General features: G+C 47.4%; 1 protein-coding gene across 1 annotated transcript in view; it reads right to left on the bottom strand.

The window, feature by feature from the left end:
- Nucleotides 1–12,462, bottom strand: part of KIFBP (kinesin family binding protein) — a 36,514-nt gene extending 24,052 nt beyond the window's left edge. Inside the window, exons 1-5 of the mRNA XM_077454282.1 lie at nt 12,009–12,462; nt 7,267–7,365; nt 6,032–6,111; nt 3,225–3,408; nt 2,322–2,415 (exon numbers count right to left, since the gene is read on the bottom strand). Of these exons, the coding sequence (XP_077310408.1) occupies nt 2,322–2,415; nt 3,225–3,408; nt 6,032–6,111; nt 7,267–7,365; nt 12,009–12,380 (829 nt within the window). The 5' untranslated portion in view covers nt 12,381–12,462. The remainder of the gene's footprint in view (nt 1–2,321; nt 2,416–3,224; nt 3,409–6,031; nt 6,112–7,266; nt 7,366–12,008) is intronic.
- Between the last annotated feature and the right edge of the window lie 5,951 nt (nt 12,463–18,413).

Genomic DNA, 18,413 nt, shown 5'->3' with positions numbered 1-18,413 from the left:
GCCTGAGCCCTTGTACACACGATCGGAGAGTCCGACAACCAAATCCGTCGGATTTTGTCCGAAACTGTTGCATACACACGGTCGGACGAAGTTGTCAGAAAATCCGATCATTCAGAACGTGATGACGTTATTTCGTTACGATGGGACTACAGTGCCTTGCGAAAGTATTCGGCCCCCTTGAACTTTTCAACCTTTTGCCACATTTCAGGCTTCAAACATAAAGATAAAAATTTTTTATTTTTTGTGAAGAATCACCAACAAGTGGGACACAATTGTGAAGTGGAACGAAATCTATTGGATTTTTGAAACTTTAACTAATAAAAAAATGAAAAGTGGGGCGTGCAAAATGATTCGGCCCCCTTGCGTTAATACTTTGTAGAGCCACCTTTTGCTGCGATTACAGCTGCAAGTCGCTTGGGGTATGTCTCTATCAGTTTTGCACATCGAGAGACTGAAATTCTTGCCCATTCTTCCTTGCAAAACAGCTCAAGCTCAGTGAGGTTGGATGGAGAGCGTTTGTGAACAGCAGTTTTCAGCTCTTTCCACAGATTCTCGATTGGATTCAGGTCTGGACTTTGACTTGGCCATTCTAACACCTGGATATGTTTATTTGTGAACCATTCCTTTGTAGATTTTGCTGTATGTTTGGGATCATTGTCTTGTTGGAAGATAAATCTCTGTCCCAGTTTCAGGTCTTTTGCAGACTCCAACAGGTTTTCATCCAGAATGGTCCTGTATTTGGCTGCATCCATCTTCCCCTCAATTTTAACCATCTTCCCTGTCCCTGCTGAAGAAAAGCAGGCCCAAACCATGATGCTGCCACCACCATGTTTGACAGTGGGGATGGTGTGTTGAGGGTGATGAGCTGTGTTGCTTTTACGCCAAACATATCGTTTTGCATTGTGGGCAAAAAGTTCGATTTTGGTTTCATCTGACCAGAGCACCTTCTTCCACATGTTGGTGTGTCATCCAGGTGGCTTGTGGCAAACTTTAGACGAGACTTTTTATGGATATCTTTGAGAAATGGCTTTCTTCTTGCCACTCTTCCATAAAGGCCAGATTTGTGCAGTGTACGACTGATTGTTGTCCTATGGAAAGACTCTCCCACCTCAGCTGTAGTTCTCTGCAGTTCATCCAGAGTGATCATGGGCCTCTTGGCTGCATCTCTGATCAGTCTTCTCCTTGTCTGAGCTGAAAGTTTAGAGGGACGGCCAGGTCTTGGTAGATTTGCAGTGGTCTGATACTCCTTCCATTTTAAAATGATCGCTTGCACAGTGCTCCTTGGGATGTTTAAAGCTTGGGAAATCTTTTTGTATCCAAATCCGGCTTTAAACTTCTCCACAACAGTATTACGGACCTGCCTGGTGTGTTCCTTGGTCTTCATGATGATCTCTGCGCTTTCAACAGAACTCTGAGACTATCACAGAGCAGGTGCATTTATACAGAGACTTGATTACACACAGGTGGATTCTATTTATCACCATCAGTCATTTAGGACAACATTGGATCATTCAGAGATCCTCGCTGAACTTCTGGAGTGAGTTTGCTGCACTGAAAGTAAAGGGGCCGAATCATTTTGAATGCACCACTTTTCAGTTTTTTATTTGCTAAAAAAGTTTAAATTATCCAATAGATTTCGTTCCACTTCACAATTGTGTCCCACTTGTTGGTGATTCTTCACAAAAAATAAAAATGTTATATCTTTATGTTTGAAGCCTGAAATGTGGCAAAAGGTTGAAAAGTTCAAGGGGGCCGAATACTTTCGCAAGGCACTGTACGTTCAGGCTAGTAGCCAATAGCTTTGATGTAGGAATTTGATCTGAGCATGCGTGGCACTTTGTCCGATCGGAATTCTCTACACATGATCGGAGTATGTCCGATCGGAGCATTTTGTCAGAAAATATTTCCGGCAAGTTGGAAAATTTGGTCCGACGGATATTCAGACGGAAACAGTCCGATGCAAACCACACAGTCGGAATATCTGACAAAATGCTCCGATCGGACACATTCCGTCTGAATCTCAGGTCGTGTGTACAAGGGATTAGAATTTAGCACTTGAAATCTAGTTTACAGCAAGCAATCAGAAAATAAGTTTACTTTAATCACACTAAAAAGGTCTGAATCTGGATCCATCATGCAATCCTGCTTAAAAGTACATGTGTTATCTTCCATCTACTGGAGAGGGGCAGCTTGGAAGTGTTAGAAGCTGATGGGTGACCTGGAACATCAAATTCTTCTCTAATGGCTGCTGAATGGTGAATGCAAGCAGATGTTATACATAGTTTATACAAGAGGAGTATATTACCAAACTAAGAACATACCTTCTTGAGCAGCTTCAGGGGAAGGAGTCTGTCCAGCTTTGCTGAAGATGACATTGGCCGCAGCAAGACAGTGCCTGGATTCCATGTAACATTGCTGTGTTTATAAACAGAACATTGGTTCAGAAATGTCAGAACTCTGTCAGATGGACTACAGTATTTAAAGAGATTGGGACAGCTAATATAAAAAAGTCCAGGCTAATAGTAAGTGGCCATATATGGGGAAAAAAAATGATATGCGTCTACCTAGCTCTCTCTAATATCTTTTAGTAAACAGATGAGAAGTCAATTAACCCATGCCCTCTTATTTACAGCCAATGCAGTGCCTTACAGATGAATTTTATAAAATACTGGACTTCAAACAATTGGCTAGGATGGAAAAAGCATTTTTACTTATGTGAGCCTTTGCCCCCCTGGCAAACAGCTCTTCCCTTAGCAACCAGCCCACCAAGAGAACTCTGAGCACAGTAAACGCAGGACCCTTTAAATTTGCTACACGTTTTAAAATGGTAAGGTGGAGTCTGTGGTGTTCTTAGACAGCACCAATCAGAGTGGCACTGTGAGGGCCACTAACGGATGTCAACAGCACGGTTTACAGTCGAGAGCCTCCCCTTACTCAAAATACAGAAAAGTCAATCAATAAATGTTTAAATGAATGAAAAGGTAGGCAGCAGGAACTTTGATTATTTTATTGAATTTTAATGTGGAACCATTTTTACCTCTCTGGATTGCATTCCAGAAATGTCTGACAGACAGTGAGGAGGCAATTTGTTGCCTCCTTACTGCCCATTTTAACCCCATAAATATGCCACACCACTACACTGCAACCACTTGCACAAAGGGAAAAAAAAAAAAAAAAAAGGAAGAATTTAAAATAAATAATACTCATTCAAAAAAGTACCTTACCTTTCCCAGATAGTACTGTGATAATGTGGCTGCATTGATTGCCCATTCCACTGGGTTGTAGCCATCATATTCCAGCTGCCTCTGAAGGGTTGTATGACAGTACTGAGCTGACTTCTCATCCTGCTTCAAATGTTTGTAGACTTGTGCTAGATAGTACATTGTATGGGTGTATACACGCTCAAATCTGAAAAAAAAAAAAATGAAGGTTATTGAACGATACAGGTAAAGTTAAACTTTACCTTGTTAATGCAAGTCAAAGCAACAGTTACACCTAAATGCCCCCCAACCTGTACATATTGTCTTTTCCTCCACTCTCCCAGCATCTTAGCCTGCTACCTGTAGCGAAAAGAAATAGCCAATACCTCTGAATAGAAGGTTAATGGGACTCTCTCCCCTTTTACTCACAATGCAATGCTGGGTAAATAAGCGGCCAATTACCATGCCTGAGCACTGTCACATGGGGGCAGGTAGAATGCCCTTAGCCCAGATCAGATTGACTCTGTAGCTTCTTCTACATGTTCCTGAACTTCCAAATGTAATTTTACAGCAAAAAAATTCTAAAGTACAAGTTATCAACTGTATTATAGTTATAATCCTATAGGAGGTGTGTGTATTGCCACTCACATGGTTTAATTTTTGCAGATCAAGCACCGAAGAGGTTTTGGCTACTTCACAACCGGTGCTGCCTGGATTATCCTGATGTATTTTGCCATATTCTTATCCTAATTTTTGATGGGTGACCAGCGTGAACAGGGCTGCTGATAAGGCAATACAGCTAATCCTCCTGTACTGGGCCTGGGCCCCATCAGTTCAAAAGAGGGGTCCGGCCACCTGCTGAGCAGGAAGGCCATCTGTACTACTTTACTGCAGACACTGATCCTCTTGCCTCCTCCTGCAGCGCTGGCAGCTTCTCCTTCTCTCCCTCCAGCTGTGCTGCAGGGGGATCAGTTCTAGCACCCGCACCCCCATACGCCTGCTCTCCGTGCCCCCCCCACCCCACCCAAGCATTCCCCTTTTCCCTGAAGCGCTGCTGGCTTCCCTCCTCTCCTCATCTGCTGTGGGCACACAAGAAGGTGTTTCAGGATGAAGAGTGGGCAAAGGTCATAAAATAATGATTTTACTGTATTTTTAAATATCATTTGGCATTTTATAGGAGGGTGCGGAGGGGAGGGAAGTGGGGACCCATCAGGTACGCAGTATGGGGCCTTGTGATTTCTAACAGCAGCCCTGAGTGTGAAGAGTAGTATATGGCATTTATGCTGTATCTCAAACACTACAGCTGAAAAATCCCCAGGAACAGGTCTATCATTGCAGGCACCAATATGTGTCTTGGCCTGCGTTATCTTCTTATATGGCAACTGAAAGTGGGTGGGTTATATTAGGCAGCACATGAACATGTTGTCCCTCCAGTTTAGGTGTTGAAAGCAGAAAAAAAAAAAAATAATGGACATTGCAGTTTGTCGTGTATGGGGCCATGTAGCCGCAGACAGGGTGCCAATACTGACCCGTGTCCACAGTCAAAAGGGCCTACAGTGTGCACATGAGCCTCAGAACTGGACTACAGGGCAATGGAAGAAGGTGGCCTAGTCTCATGAATCACATTTTCTTTTACATCATGTGGATGTCCAGTGCATGTGCACCGTTTACCAGGGGAAGAGATGGCACCAGGATGCAGTACGGAAAGAGAGCAAGCTTGCAGAGGCAGTGTGATACTTTTGGGCAATATATTGCTGGAAAACTGGTCCTGCCATTCACGTGGATAATATTTTGACATTACCACCCAACATCTAATGTTGCTGATAAAGTACAACCCTTTATAGACACAGTATTCCCTGATGGCAATGGCCTCTTTCAGCAGGATAATGTACCCTGTCACACTGCAGAAATGGTTTGAGGAACAAAAATTAGAGGTGTTGCCTTTGCCTCCAAATTCTCCAGATCTCAAGCTGATCTAGCATCTATGGCAGTGATGGCGAACCTTGGCACCCCAGATGTTTTGGAACTACATTTCCCATGATGCTCATCCACTCTGCAGTGTAGTGGAGCATCATGGGAAATGTAGTTCCAAAACATCTCCAGTGCCAAGGTTCGCCATCACTGATCTATGGGATGTGCTGGAAAAACAAGTACAATCCATGCAGACCCCATCTCACAACTTCCAGGATCTACTACTAACGGCTTGGTGCCAGATACCACAGCATACCTTCAGAGGTCTAGAAGTCCATGCCTCAACGGGTCAGGGCTGTTTTGGTGGCAAAAGGGGGGCCTACTAAATAATAGGCGGGTGGTCATACAGTTATGGCTGATCAGTGTATATTGTTGTAATGTAATTTACTTTTATTTATTGTTTGTGGTTGGATAAGAAAAATGAAAAAGGTTAAATGATCAACATGTAGCAGGCTGGACAAGGACTGGGCACTGCAAAAAAAAAAAAAAAAAAAAAAAAACGGCAGCTAAAATATTCTTGTATCTGTGGCTTAGGAATGTGCGATAGTAGTACTCTATTGGTACTGTCATTTCGGTTGTCAGCCACTAGGTGGGGTTGTATAATCTCTTCAGTGAGCGGACATCTGTACTGTATAATTGACTATTTGTTTTTCTACATAACAACTTTACATTATTTTGTGAGAGTTTATGGAACATGTATGCTTGAATGTGTTAAAATAAAAAAATAAAAAACTTTCTTCTAATTAAAAAATAAATACATTTTTGTATCTGCTGTTTAATTTGTTTACATCACCATGACGGTAAACAGGCATGGAATAGGTGACTTTACATACAATGTTATTAACGCTTTAACAACTAACCTCTTTGATCTTTCCTGCTCAGTGAGCTTCTGCTCCTCAGGTTTAAAGTGTTCATCAGGATCAACTGGGGGCTTGCCAATCTGAAAAATAAATGTTGGAACAAAAGATTAACATACATTTTCATGCTGTGTGTTTCTACATAGAAAAAAAAAATGGATGATTAAAAAAAACTATTTATGGCCAGTTTAAAAAATACGTTTTGAAAATATTAATTCAAACCAAGTATAAGCAGGACAAAGAATATTAGAAGGCCCCTTTCCTCTGCCGCAATTTAGCATGTTTCTTTTTTTTCTGTGAATTTTAAGACTCTAGGCACAGCAATCAGCTGCATTTGTACAATGCGATTACCTGCATTTACGTGCATTTCTGTGCAGTCTGTGCAGTTGCAGTTATTATTCCCATAGCAACCCCTTTTTTTTTTGGTCCCTTGAATCCCTTCTCACGCTGCTATCCGCAGTTGACACAAAAGACTGCGATTACCTGCGGTTATGTGCATATAGCTGCGCTACACCTGGACCAATTCAATTCTATTTTTTCTATTTGCACCGAACCACATGTAACAAAATTGCAGCTAAACGCTGTGTGTGAATGGGGCCATAGGAAAGCATTGTGTGCTTTTAGCTGCGGTAGAAAACGAGAAAATCCGGGCCTAAGAAAATTTACTTTTATCCCAGGTGCTAGAAAAAAATTTCCATCTGTCCATCCCCATTATAACATCAAGAAAATCCAAAGAATAGTTACAGAAGTACAATAATTCTAGGTTTAGCTTTGATTTAAAGGCCAAGTTTGCCTTTTGAAGCATGTCACCTGTTACACCTATATTTAGGAGGTAACATGCTCCAACAGCCAACCACCACCATTCCCCCTGAATAGGCGAGTCATTCATTCACAGCAACCGCAGCAGGCAGCTAATAATTCTTAGTAAACTGTAAGGGCGTTGGTAAGTACCCTCGTACTTCATTCACAAGTTCTGCAGCTTTCAAACTCGTCCATACAGAGGTACGGCCTGAAAGCTGCAGGGCTTGCATGAGCCTGACATTGCACCTGTGATCTACTGATCACAAGTGCAATGCTTTGCAGGCTCCTGCGGTAAAACATAATAAAACACATTTTTTATTTTTTTTCCCTGCTAAAATATGTTAATTTATTATTTTTTTTCCCCAAAAAAGGTAAACTTACAAAGAGAGAGAGAGAGAGAGAGAGAGAGAGAGAGAGAGAGAGAGAGAGAGACTTACTTTTTTCATATACTGAAGATATAGAGACTCAGCAGATTCCAGGTATTTCTGCCCAATGATAATCTCGCCTCTCTCAGCCCAGAGAATTCCAAGATTATTCTGGAAAACAGAAAAATATCTTAAAATTACAGCAAATCCTGTAGAATTATGCAAGGCTACAAAATATCCACCAGATCAGTCTTCACTTCTGCATATAATAGAATACTACAAGGTGACCGTAATAAAGAGCTGTTGAATCTATTAAAAGAAAACATTGGCTCAACAGTCTAACTTAAAGTGGTTGTAAACCCTTACAAACCACTTTGACCTACAGGTAAGCCTACATTAAGGCTTACCTGTAGGTCCAAGAAACATCTCCTAAACCTACACGATTTAGAAGATATTTACTAAAAGACAGTCACCTCTGTCTACAGTGCATGCGCCTTAGACAATGGTGCGCAGGTGCACTATCGCCGTTAGCAGCATGTCGCTGCTAGCGGCGATATGCCGTTAGTGGCGGCTCCCGTGTGCATGCGTGGGAGTGATGTCATCGCTGCTCCGGCACCGTGAGTGGCCGGAGCAGCGATACCTGGAAGAAGATGGACACTCCGTACTACAGGGGACATCGGTGACATCGCTGGCTGATGTGCCAGGTAAGTGGCACATAATGGGATACTATGCTATGCATAGTAGCCCATTATGCTTTACCTTTGCAGGGAGACAAAGAAGAAGTAAACTCTGAGGTTTACATCCTCTTTAAAAAGGTACACGTGTTCCAACCCCATGGACACTGAAGAATTTGCACATTCCTTTATCCACCTCAGCTCCAGAAGGTTTACCCCCTTAATGACCAGGTTATTTCTTACTATTTAGCACTGCGCTACTTTTAACTGGAAATTCAGGTGTCGCTGTACCCAAACAAAATTTGGACATTTTCACTTACACTTTGCTACAATGTAAAGTAACTGAAAATGTCCAAATTGGGCTGAATTAGCCATTTTCCCTCCTTAGTGTCATGTGACTCATTAGTGTTACAAGGTCTCAGGTGTGAATGGGGAGCAGGTATGTTAAATTTGGTGTTATCGCTCTTACTCTCTCATACTGGTCACTGGAAGTTCAACATGGCACCTCATGGCAAAGAAATCTCTGAGGATCTTAAAAAAAAGAATTTTTGCTCTACATAAAGATGGCCTAGGCTACAAGAAGATTGCCAAGGCCCTGAAACTGAACTTCAGCCTGGTGACCCCAACCATACAGTGGTTTAACAGGACAGGTTCCCCTCAGAACAGGCCTCGCCATGGTCAACCAAAGAAGTTGAGTACACATGCTCATATCCAGAGGTTGTCTTTGGAAAATAGAGGTATGAGTGCTGCCAACATTGCTGCAGAGGTTGAAGGGGTTGGGGTGGTCAGCCTGTCAGTGCTCAGACTATACACTGCATCAAATTGGTCTGTGTGGCTGTCGTCCCAGAAGGAAGCCTCTTCTAAAGATTATGCACAGCTGAGGGTGAAGGTGATGGACTGGTCAAGCCTGTCTCCAGACCTAAACCCTATTGAACATCTTTGGGGCATCTTCAAACGGAAGCTAGAGGAGTGCAAGTTCTCTAACATTCACCAGCTCCTTGATGTCGTCATGGAAGAGCACTCCAGTGGCAACCTGGGAAGCTCTGGTGAACGCCATGCCCAAGAGGGTTAAAGAGGAAGTAAAACCTGGTGGGTTTACTTCCCCTTTGTTTCCCTACAAAAGGTAAAGCATAATGGGCTACTATGCATCGCACTTACCTGACACTGGAGCCAGCGATGTCACCGATGTCCCCTCTTCCACGAAGCGTCCATCTTCCTTCCGGGTATCGCTGCTCCACCGCATGCGCACGGGAGCCGTCAGTGACGGCATGTTAGCCTCCACTAACGGCATGCTCAGTGCACTTGCGCTGTCTACGGTGGTCCTAGCAACCAATCATTAGCTTGTTAATATGGAAAATTAACTCCAGCAGTTCCCGCCCTCTGTTCAGCGCTGCTGTGTCTTCCCGTCTGCATGAGTAAGGCAGGAAGGGGCAGAGCTGGGGGCTGTGTAACGTAAAGGGGGTCCGGAGGTGTAGTGTGGTGAGGGGGTACACAGTATTGGCAAAAATAAAATAAAAAAGTGGGGGATGCCGAGGTATGCAGGGGGCACAGTGGGGTGCTTTTACATTTTAAAGTTGGGGGGGAGGTGCCAGATATAGGATCTGTCCCGGGTGCCAAATGCTCTAGGTACACCCCTGCACACACCTGAGCCAGGAAGTGGGTGGAGACACCACTCTACACACCTGAACCAGGACGTGGGCGGAGACAACACTATATACACCAGAGCCAGGGGTCCAGAGCTGTGGAGGGGGGCTGTGTAACATGCAGGGGCTTAGAGCTGAGGGGTGGGGGCTGTGTAACATGCAGCGGTCCAGAGCTGTGGGGGTGGGCGCTGTGTAACTTAGCATGGGTTGAGAGCTGCTGGGAGTAGGTGTAATGTAGAGGGGTCCAGAGATGCGAGGGGGCTGTTTAATGTAAAGGGGTCCAGAGGTGCAGGGGGCTGTGTAATCTAAAGGGGTCCAGAGGTGCAGGGGGATGTGTAATGTAAAGGGGTCCAGAGGTGCAGTGTGATGAGGGGGTACACAGTACTGACAAAAAAAAGTGGGGGATGCTGAGGTATGCAGGGGGCACAGTGGGGTGTTTTTACAATTTGAAGTTGGGGGGAGGTACCAGATATAGGATCTGCCCTGGCTGCCATATGCTCTAGGTATGCCCCTGCACAGACCTTAGCCTGGACGTGGGTGGAGACACCTCTACACACCTGAGCCTGGATGTGGGCACCACTCTACATACCTGAGCCAGGACATGGGCGGAGACACCACTCTACACACCTGAGCCTGGACGTAGGCAGAGACACCACTCTACACACCTGAGCCTGGACGTGGGCAGAGACACCACTCTACACACCTGAGCTTGGACGTGGGCGGAGACACCACTCTACACACCTGAGCTTGGACGTGGGCGGAGACACCACTCTACACACCTGGACATGGGCGGAGACAGCGCTCTACACACCTGGACGTGGGCGGAGACAGCACTCCACACACCTGGACGTGGGCGGAGACAGCACTCTACACACCTGGACGTGGGCGGAGACAGCACTCTACACACCTGGACGTGGGCGGAGACAGCACTCTACACACCTGGACGTGGGCGGAGACAGCACTCTACACACCTGAGCCTGGACGTGGGCAGAGACACCACTCTACACACCTGAGCCTGGACGTGGGCAGAGACACCACTCTACACACCTGAGCCTGGACGTGGGCAGAGACACCACTCTACACACCTGAGCTTGGACGTGGGCGGAGACACCACTCTACACACCTGAGCTTGGACGTGGGCGGAGACACCACTCTACACACCTGGACATGGGCGGAGACAGCGCTCTACACACCTGGACGTGGGCGGAGACAGCACTCTACACACCTGGACGTGGGCGGAGACAGCACTCTACACACCTGGACGTGGGCGGAGACAGCACTCTACACACCTGGACGTGGGCGGAGACAGCACTCTACACACCTGGACGTGGGCGGAGACAGCACTCTACACACCTGGACGTGGGCGGAGACAGCACTCTACACACCTGGACGTGGGCGGAGACAGCACTCTACACACCTGGACGTGGGCGGAGACAGCACTCTACACACCTGGACGTGGGCGGAGACAGCACTCTACACACCTGGACGTGGGCGGAGACAGCACTCTACACACCTGGACGTGGGCGGAGACAGCACTCTACACACCTGGACGTGGGCGGAGACAACACTCTACACACCTGGACGTGGGCGGAGACAACACTCTACACACCTGAGCCTGGACGTGGGCAGACAGCACTCTACACACCTGAGCCTGGACGTGGGCGGAGACACCACTCTACACACCTGAGCTTGGACGTGGGCGGAGACACCACTCTACACACCTGAGCTTGGACGTGGGCGGAGACACCACTCTACACACCTGAGCTTGGACGTGGGCGGAGACACCACTCTACACACCTGGACGTGGGCGGAGACAGCGCTCTACACACCTGGACGTGGGCGGAGACAGCACTCTACACACCTGGACGTGGGCGGAGACAGCACTCTACACACCTGGACGTGGGCGGAGACAGCACTCTACACACCTGGACGTGGGCGGAGACAGCACTCTACACACCTGAGCCTGGACGTGGGCAGACACACCGCTCTACACACCTGAGCCTGGACGTGGGCGGACACACCGCTCTACACACCTGAGCCTGGACGTGGGCGGACACACCGCTCTACACACCTGAGCCTGGACGTGGGCGGACACACCGCTCTACACACCTGAGCCTGGACGTGGGCGGACACACCGCTCTACACACCTGAGCCTGGACGTGGGCGGACACACCGCTCTACACACCTGAGCCTGGACGTGGGCGGACACACCGCTCTACACACCTGAGCCTGGACGTGGGCGGACACACCGCTCTACACACCTGAGCCTGGACGTGGGCGGAGACACCGCTCTACACCCCTGAGCCTGGACATGGGCGGAGACACCGCTCTACACACCTGGACGTGGGCGGAGACACCACTCTACACACCTGGACGTGGGCGGGGACACCACTCTACACACCTGGACGTGGGCGGGGACACCACTCTACACACCTGGACGTGGGCGGGGACACCACTCTACACACCTGGACGTGGGCGAAGACAGCACTCTACACACCTGAGCCTGGATGTAGGTGGAGACACAGTCATGTGACAGGCGGTGTCTCTCCAGGAGGCGGGTCCCTTTCACCAGGTGCTCCTCCCCGGCAGACATCTCCTCGGTCTCGGTGTGGTTGACTCCCAGGCGGTATTCTATGACAGCCCGGCGTGCGGCCAGCATGCTCTGTGTATCCTCGTCCTGTGCTCCGTCCTCCTGCCGCTCCCCGCTCTCCTCCTCCGCCCCCAGCAGAGCTCGCACCTCCCGGAGGAGCTCCCGGGCCCGGTACTTAGAGCGGTAGGGCTCATTCTCCGGATCATCTTTGGACTCCACCTCGGAGGCAGTGATTGCCCTCTGGTACGTTTCACACACTCGAAGCCAGTGATCGGCCATCTTGCAGAACTGCAGTTACGTCCGCAGAACACGGTTTAGCAGCAACGACAGCTCCTGCCGGCACTGCGCATGCGTGGTTTATTTCCGCCCTGCAGAGGACTTGTGATGCGCGCGCACCTGCCAGACAACTTTGTATGTGGATGGAGGTTCATTCCCCTCATTTCCAATTGTAGCATCTTGCACTCCCTTGTGTGGCCTTTATTGTCAATAAATATAGATTTTGTGACCCCGTGTGTGTGTGTGTGATTGTGATGGTAGTGGCCATTGGCTGTGATTTGTGTCTGAAGAAGACCCCTCTGTGCTGTGTGTAAACACCAATCAGCCATAACATTATGACCACTGACAGGTAACGTGAAGAACATTGATTAGCTGATTAAAGAGGACAAGCTCAGGCGTATTCCCAACCGCACCGCGCAGAGCCCGCTAGGAAGTCGACACTGCGGAGTGCTTATTCCCGATCCGTGGCTGCAGAGATCGGGAAATGTCTCGCTGCCTGTGATCAGCGCTGTGCAGTGCCGAAATCCTGGCGGGCTCTGTATGTGCGGTTGCAAATGGGCCTGAGCTTGTCCTTACTCATGGCACCTGAAAGTCGGTGGGATATATTTGGCAGCGAGTGAACATGTTGTCCTTGAAGTTGATGTGTTAAAAGCAGAACAAAAATGGGCAAGTGTAAGAATTTACTTTGTAATGAGCATATCCCTTTCATGACTAAGCCTATTTTTGGAATTTGGTGTTTACAAGTTAAAATACATATTTTTTGCTAGAAAATTACTTGGAACCCCCAAACATTATATAGATTTTTTTAGCAGAGGCTCTAGAGAATAAAACGGCGATTGTTGCAATATTTTATGTCACACGGTATTTGCGCAGTGGTGTTTTAAACGCAACTTTTTGGGAAAAGGGACACTTTCATGAATAAAAAAAAAAAAAAACAGTAAAATTAGCCCAATTTTTTTGCGAAATGTGAAAGATAATGTTACGCCGAGTAAATAGATACCAAACATGTCACACTTTATAATTGCGCGCACTTGTAGATTGACGACAAAGTACGGTACCTAAAAATCTCAATAGGCGACGCTTTAAAAAAATGTTACGGTTACCAGGTTAGCGTTACAGAGGAGGTCTACTGCTAGAATTATTGCTCTCGCTCTGACGATCGCGGCGATACCTCACATGTGTGACTTGAACACCGTTTACGTACGCGGGCGCGACTTCCGTATGCGTTTTCTTTGCTTCGCGAGCTCGCGGGGACGGCGGGCGCTTTGAAAAATTTTTTTTTATTTATTTTATTTATTTTTAAATGACTAAATTGTTTAAAAAAATAAAAATAAAATTTGATCACTTTTATTGCTGTCACAAGGAATGTAAACATCCCTTGTGACAGTAATAGGTGGTGACAGGTACTTTTTATGGAGGGATCGGGGGTCTAAAAGACCACCCACCCCTCCTTTACACTTCAATGTATTCAGATCGCCGAAAACGGCGATTCTGAATACCGGATATTTTTTTAAAACCGGCGCCATTGGCAGCCGAGTAAACGGGAAGTGACGTCATGACGTCGCTTCCGTGTTTACGATGAGGAGACTGGAACGAAGCCGATTACGGCTTCGTTCCAGTTCCTCCCCAGCAGCCAGAGCCGACGGATCTTTAATCGGTGCTCCCGATCGAGCGGGAGCACCGGTAACAGCGGCGAGAGGCGGCGGGAGGGGGGGACGTCCCCTCCCGCTCCTCCGGCATAACAGCCGAGCGGCTTTTAGCCGCATCGGTTGTTATGCCTGGATAGCCAATCGCCTGCTGTAAAAAACGGTACCGGGATGATGCCTGCAGGTGCGGGCATCATCCCGGTATAACCCCCGGAAGCCGAGTACGCAGATGTGCGTACGCTCGGCGGGAAAGGGATATGGCTGGGTTACCATTACTATACAGGATTTATATAGTGCCGATAGTTTGCACAGCACTTTACAACGTGAGAGTAGACACTACAAATACAATACACTTTAACGCAGGAGGAATCAGAGGGCCCTGCTTGTTAGAGCTTACAATCTAAGAGGGAGGGTCAAGAGATACAAGAGGTAATAACTGTGGGGGGGTGTGCTGATGGATAAAATAAATGTACAATTGTTAGATGGGGGTAGGATAGGCTTCTCTGAAGAGATGAGTTTTCAGGGATCGTCTGAAAGTAGACAAAGTAGGAGATAGCTGAACAGATTGGGGTAGGGTATTCCAGTGGATGGGAGAGGCTCAGAAGAAATCCTGGAGGCGAGCATGGGATCAGATGACTAGGGAGTTAGCGAGCAGGAGATCTTGGGAGGAGCGAAGAGGACAATTTGGTATTTTGAGACTAGGTTAGAGATGTAGCTGGGGGCCAGGTTGTGGATGGCTTTGTAAGTTATTGTTAGCATTTTGTAAATTTGTCGGTTGAGTGGCAGCCAATGGAGGGATTGGCAGAGAGGGGTAGCAGACGTTGAGCTGTTTGTAAAGTGGATGAGCCTGGCAGTAGCGTGCATGATGGACTGAAGTACGCCAGTGAGGAGGGAGTTGCAGTAGTCGAGGCGAGAGATGACCAGGGAGTGGATTAGAAGCTTTGTGCTGTCATTTGTTAGAAAGGGGCATATCTTGGAAATGTTGCGGAGATTGAGTTTTGAACAGCGATTGGATGTGGTGCTGAAAGGATAGTTTAGAGTCCAGGATTACACCTAGGACCTTGGCATGGGGGGGGACAGGTTGATAGTTGAGCCGTTTGATTTTTGACAGAGAAATCAGGGGAAGTGGCACGTGGGGGAGGAAATATCATCATGAGTTTAGTTTTGAATAGTTTGAGTTTAAGGAAGTGATGTGACATTGATGCTGATATATCTGTTAGTAAGAGCATCTCAAAAATTGCAGCTCTCGTGGGATGTTCCCAGTCAGCAGTGCCCAGGACCGACCCAAAAGTAGTCCCAGGATGGAAAACCAGCAACAGGGTTATGGGTGGCCAAGGCTCAGTCATGTCTGTAGGGAGTGAAGGCAGGTCTGTGTAGGCTGATCCAATAGAAGAGCTACTGGAGCTCAAATTGCTGAAAAATTCTATGGTGGTTTCCGATAGAAAGGTGTCAGAACACACAGTGCATCACAGTTTGTTGTGTATGGGGCTGTGCAGCCACTGACCGATCTTCAAAAAAGCTTGTCAAAATCCTTGCAATGTACCCAGAGAAGAATGTTTTATTCTCAACAAAAGTTGAGTGTCAGGGCTGCACTCAGCCCTTCCTTCTCTGAGCTGGCCGCTCAGCTGTCAGCTAATTGCCAGCTCTCATCTCTCTCCACAGCTACTGAGCTGTTAATGATCCTGCTTGTCAGTCCTGCCTACTTAAGCCGTCCAGTCCAGAGGAGCTCTGCCTTCGCCTTGGTCACATCACAAGAAACTATCGCCTGCGTTCCTGTTTGAAGACTGGCTTTGCTGACATCCCTTCTGGCTCTAGATCCTGCTTGCTGTTCCACTACTTTGATCCCTGACTTCTGGCTTGGCTGACTATCCGTTCCGGTTACTGAACTTTGGCTATATTTTGACTACATTTGTTCTTTTTACTTTTATAATTAAACCAGTGTAATTTAACTGTACTTCTGTCTTGGTCTGATTTCATGGTTTCTGACAGTAGGAGAAGGCCATGAATTCAGGAGATACAGTCCACTTGTTGGTAATATTTTTATGAGCAAGATCACCGCATGGATCAGTTTGCCATAGCGTTACAAATGCTCCTGAGTCACACAGCTGACCTGGAATCTCCAACTGTGGCTGCTCAGGTACAAACAGAGTTGCAGGCCGTCCCTGCTGCTGCACCAGTCTCTGTGCAGGCACCCGCCTCGGGTATTAACTCTATAAGGGGTATGTCTGGTTCTGCTCCACTTCCCCAGCGATTTGAGGGTGATCCAGTTCAATGCAGAGGGTTTCTCAACCAGGTTGAGATATACTTTGAGATGCTGCCCCAGGCATTTCCCATGGACAGAAGCAAAGTAGGTTTCATGATATCTTTGCTTTCTGAGAGAGCCTTGGCCTGGGCAAACCCTCTATGTGAGACGCAAAAAACGGAGATCAGAGGACTGTGTGGATGCTGGTCGAGAAGGATGGGAATTGGTCTGTGGTGTCACTGGGCAGGGGAGCGCTATGGTAATGAAACAGTATTATATGGTGACAGGTTAGTGGTGAGAGGGGCGGGATATTGGTCAGTTTGGATAGGAAAGTCTGGCACCTCCCTTACCATGTCCACCCCCCTCGTTGTACTCCCCGTGGCCCCCTCACCTGTCTCTGCCTCATCCGTCACACCTCACACCTGGCTTGATATACCATGGCTCCACTCTCCTCTTTGGAGCTCCGTGCTCCACAAGTCGGCTGCCACCACTCTTATTAGCAGCAGCTCCAGCCACCGGCACTCCATGTCCCTGCTAACGTTCACACAGCGTCGCTCCATGACGCAGGGTATGACGTCAGTGGGAGGCAGGATGCGGCAAAAGCCGGCACGGCTTATTCCCTCTGAGGTGGAGCTTAACGCGGCATGAGGATGATGTCGTCCAAACATCGATTATTTCAGTTGTAGCATCGATGCCGCATCGTGTATGGTCAAATCACCATGCATCGATTCTACGATTATTTTCAACAGCCCTACTCTCTACCCAGTTCTGGACTGATTACTCACGAGACTCTGCCAATCCTGATTGACCACCAATTCTGGCCATAAAGAACTGGTACGTTTTGATGTGTTGCACTCTCCTATGTTTCTGGTCATTCTGGGAGTCCCCTGGTTACGAGCACACAACCCTCGCATTGTCAGGAACATGGCCGTCACAGAACTGACAATGTTGCCTAGAACCTAGATGGATGCTCACAGAGGGTTCTGAGACGTGCAGGAGGACGCATAACATGCATCAGCACACACCGGCACACATGCGCCGTGACAGACGCTGGTACCAACAGCCCTATTTAAGCCAGCCATTGACAACAGGACATTGCTGGATTATCTCGCCTTCCCTGTGTGCCTTATGACCCTGTTTCCTGATCTGTAAGTTACCTGTTGTTGACCAGGCTTGCCTTGACCTTGCTTCCTGATCTCCTGGTTTTGACCTTTTGGCTTACATGTGGACCCTGCTTCTGTTCCTGATCACCTGGTTTGACCTTCGGCTTGCATCTGGACTCTGCTTGTTCCTGTCTTCCGTGTACGACCTTGGCTCACCCCTGGTTATGCTCTGGACTGATTTATCCATGTATGACTTCTGGCCTGGCTCCTCCACTTACCAAACACAGCAAGTTCAGCTCAGCCTGCTACAGTCCTCCCTCAGTGGCCAAGCTCATCTGACTACAAGCAAGCACCTTGCAAACCATGCTTCTTTGAGCACTGCGCTTTCTGTTCCCAACTCCAACTGCACTTAGCCGCAAGGGGAGCCCTCTTAGCATCTCAAACAAGATATTTGGGTGGCACACCATAAAAAAAAATGCATAAAGATGGTGCTGCCATAAGACCATACAACAGAACAAAAATATTACAGCACACACATGCAAAACTAACATTTACCTCCAGCAAGGCTTTTTAAAAACACCTAGACATTTTCAAAAAATAAGGGGATTTGGTCACACCATATTGCTATACGGTGCTTAAGCCCAGTTACTGCACCATCTTTATGCATTTTTTTTAGGATGTGCCCCCAAATATCTTGTTTGTCTATTGTATGGATTCTGACCAAATCCTGTTGGGTGGAGCACCCCACTCCCTCAGTAAGTACCTCTCATTAGCGACCACCTGTGTCATGGTGGAGACCTCATGTTCTCCCATATAGAGTATAGCTCCCATGGTTCAGAGAAGCAGGATCTTCTAGTCTCATTTATGTCCACTGAACGATTTACCGGTCATTACCTAATGGCACTATCGTTTGTGCTCATGGCCGAATGTTCTTTTTTTTTTTTCTAAAATGGGTTTGGCTGATTTTTCGTATAGTGTATGGCCAGCATTAGGAGGCTGTGGTGGGAATTGGGTCCCAACGATGGGACCAAAAGTTTTTTGTTTT

Source organism: Lithobates pipiens, unplaced genomic scaffold, assembly GCF_037356315.1.
Source record: "Lithobates pipiens isolate NorthernLeopardFrog02 unplaced genomic scaffold, aLitPip1_a1.2 Scaffold_25, whole genome shotgun sequence".
Classification (NCBI taxonomy): Eukaryota; Metazoa; Chordata; class Amphibia; order Anura; family Ranidae; genus Lithobates; species Lithobates pipiens.
Note: the sequence above shows the minus strand (reverse complement) of the source record. Positions and strands in the feature narration are given on the sequence as shown.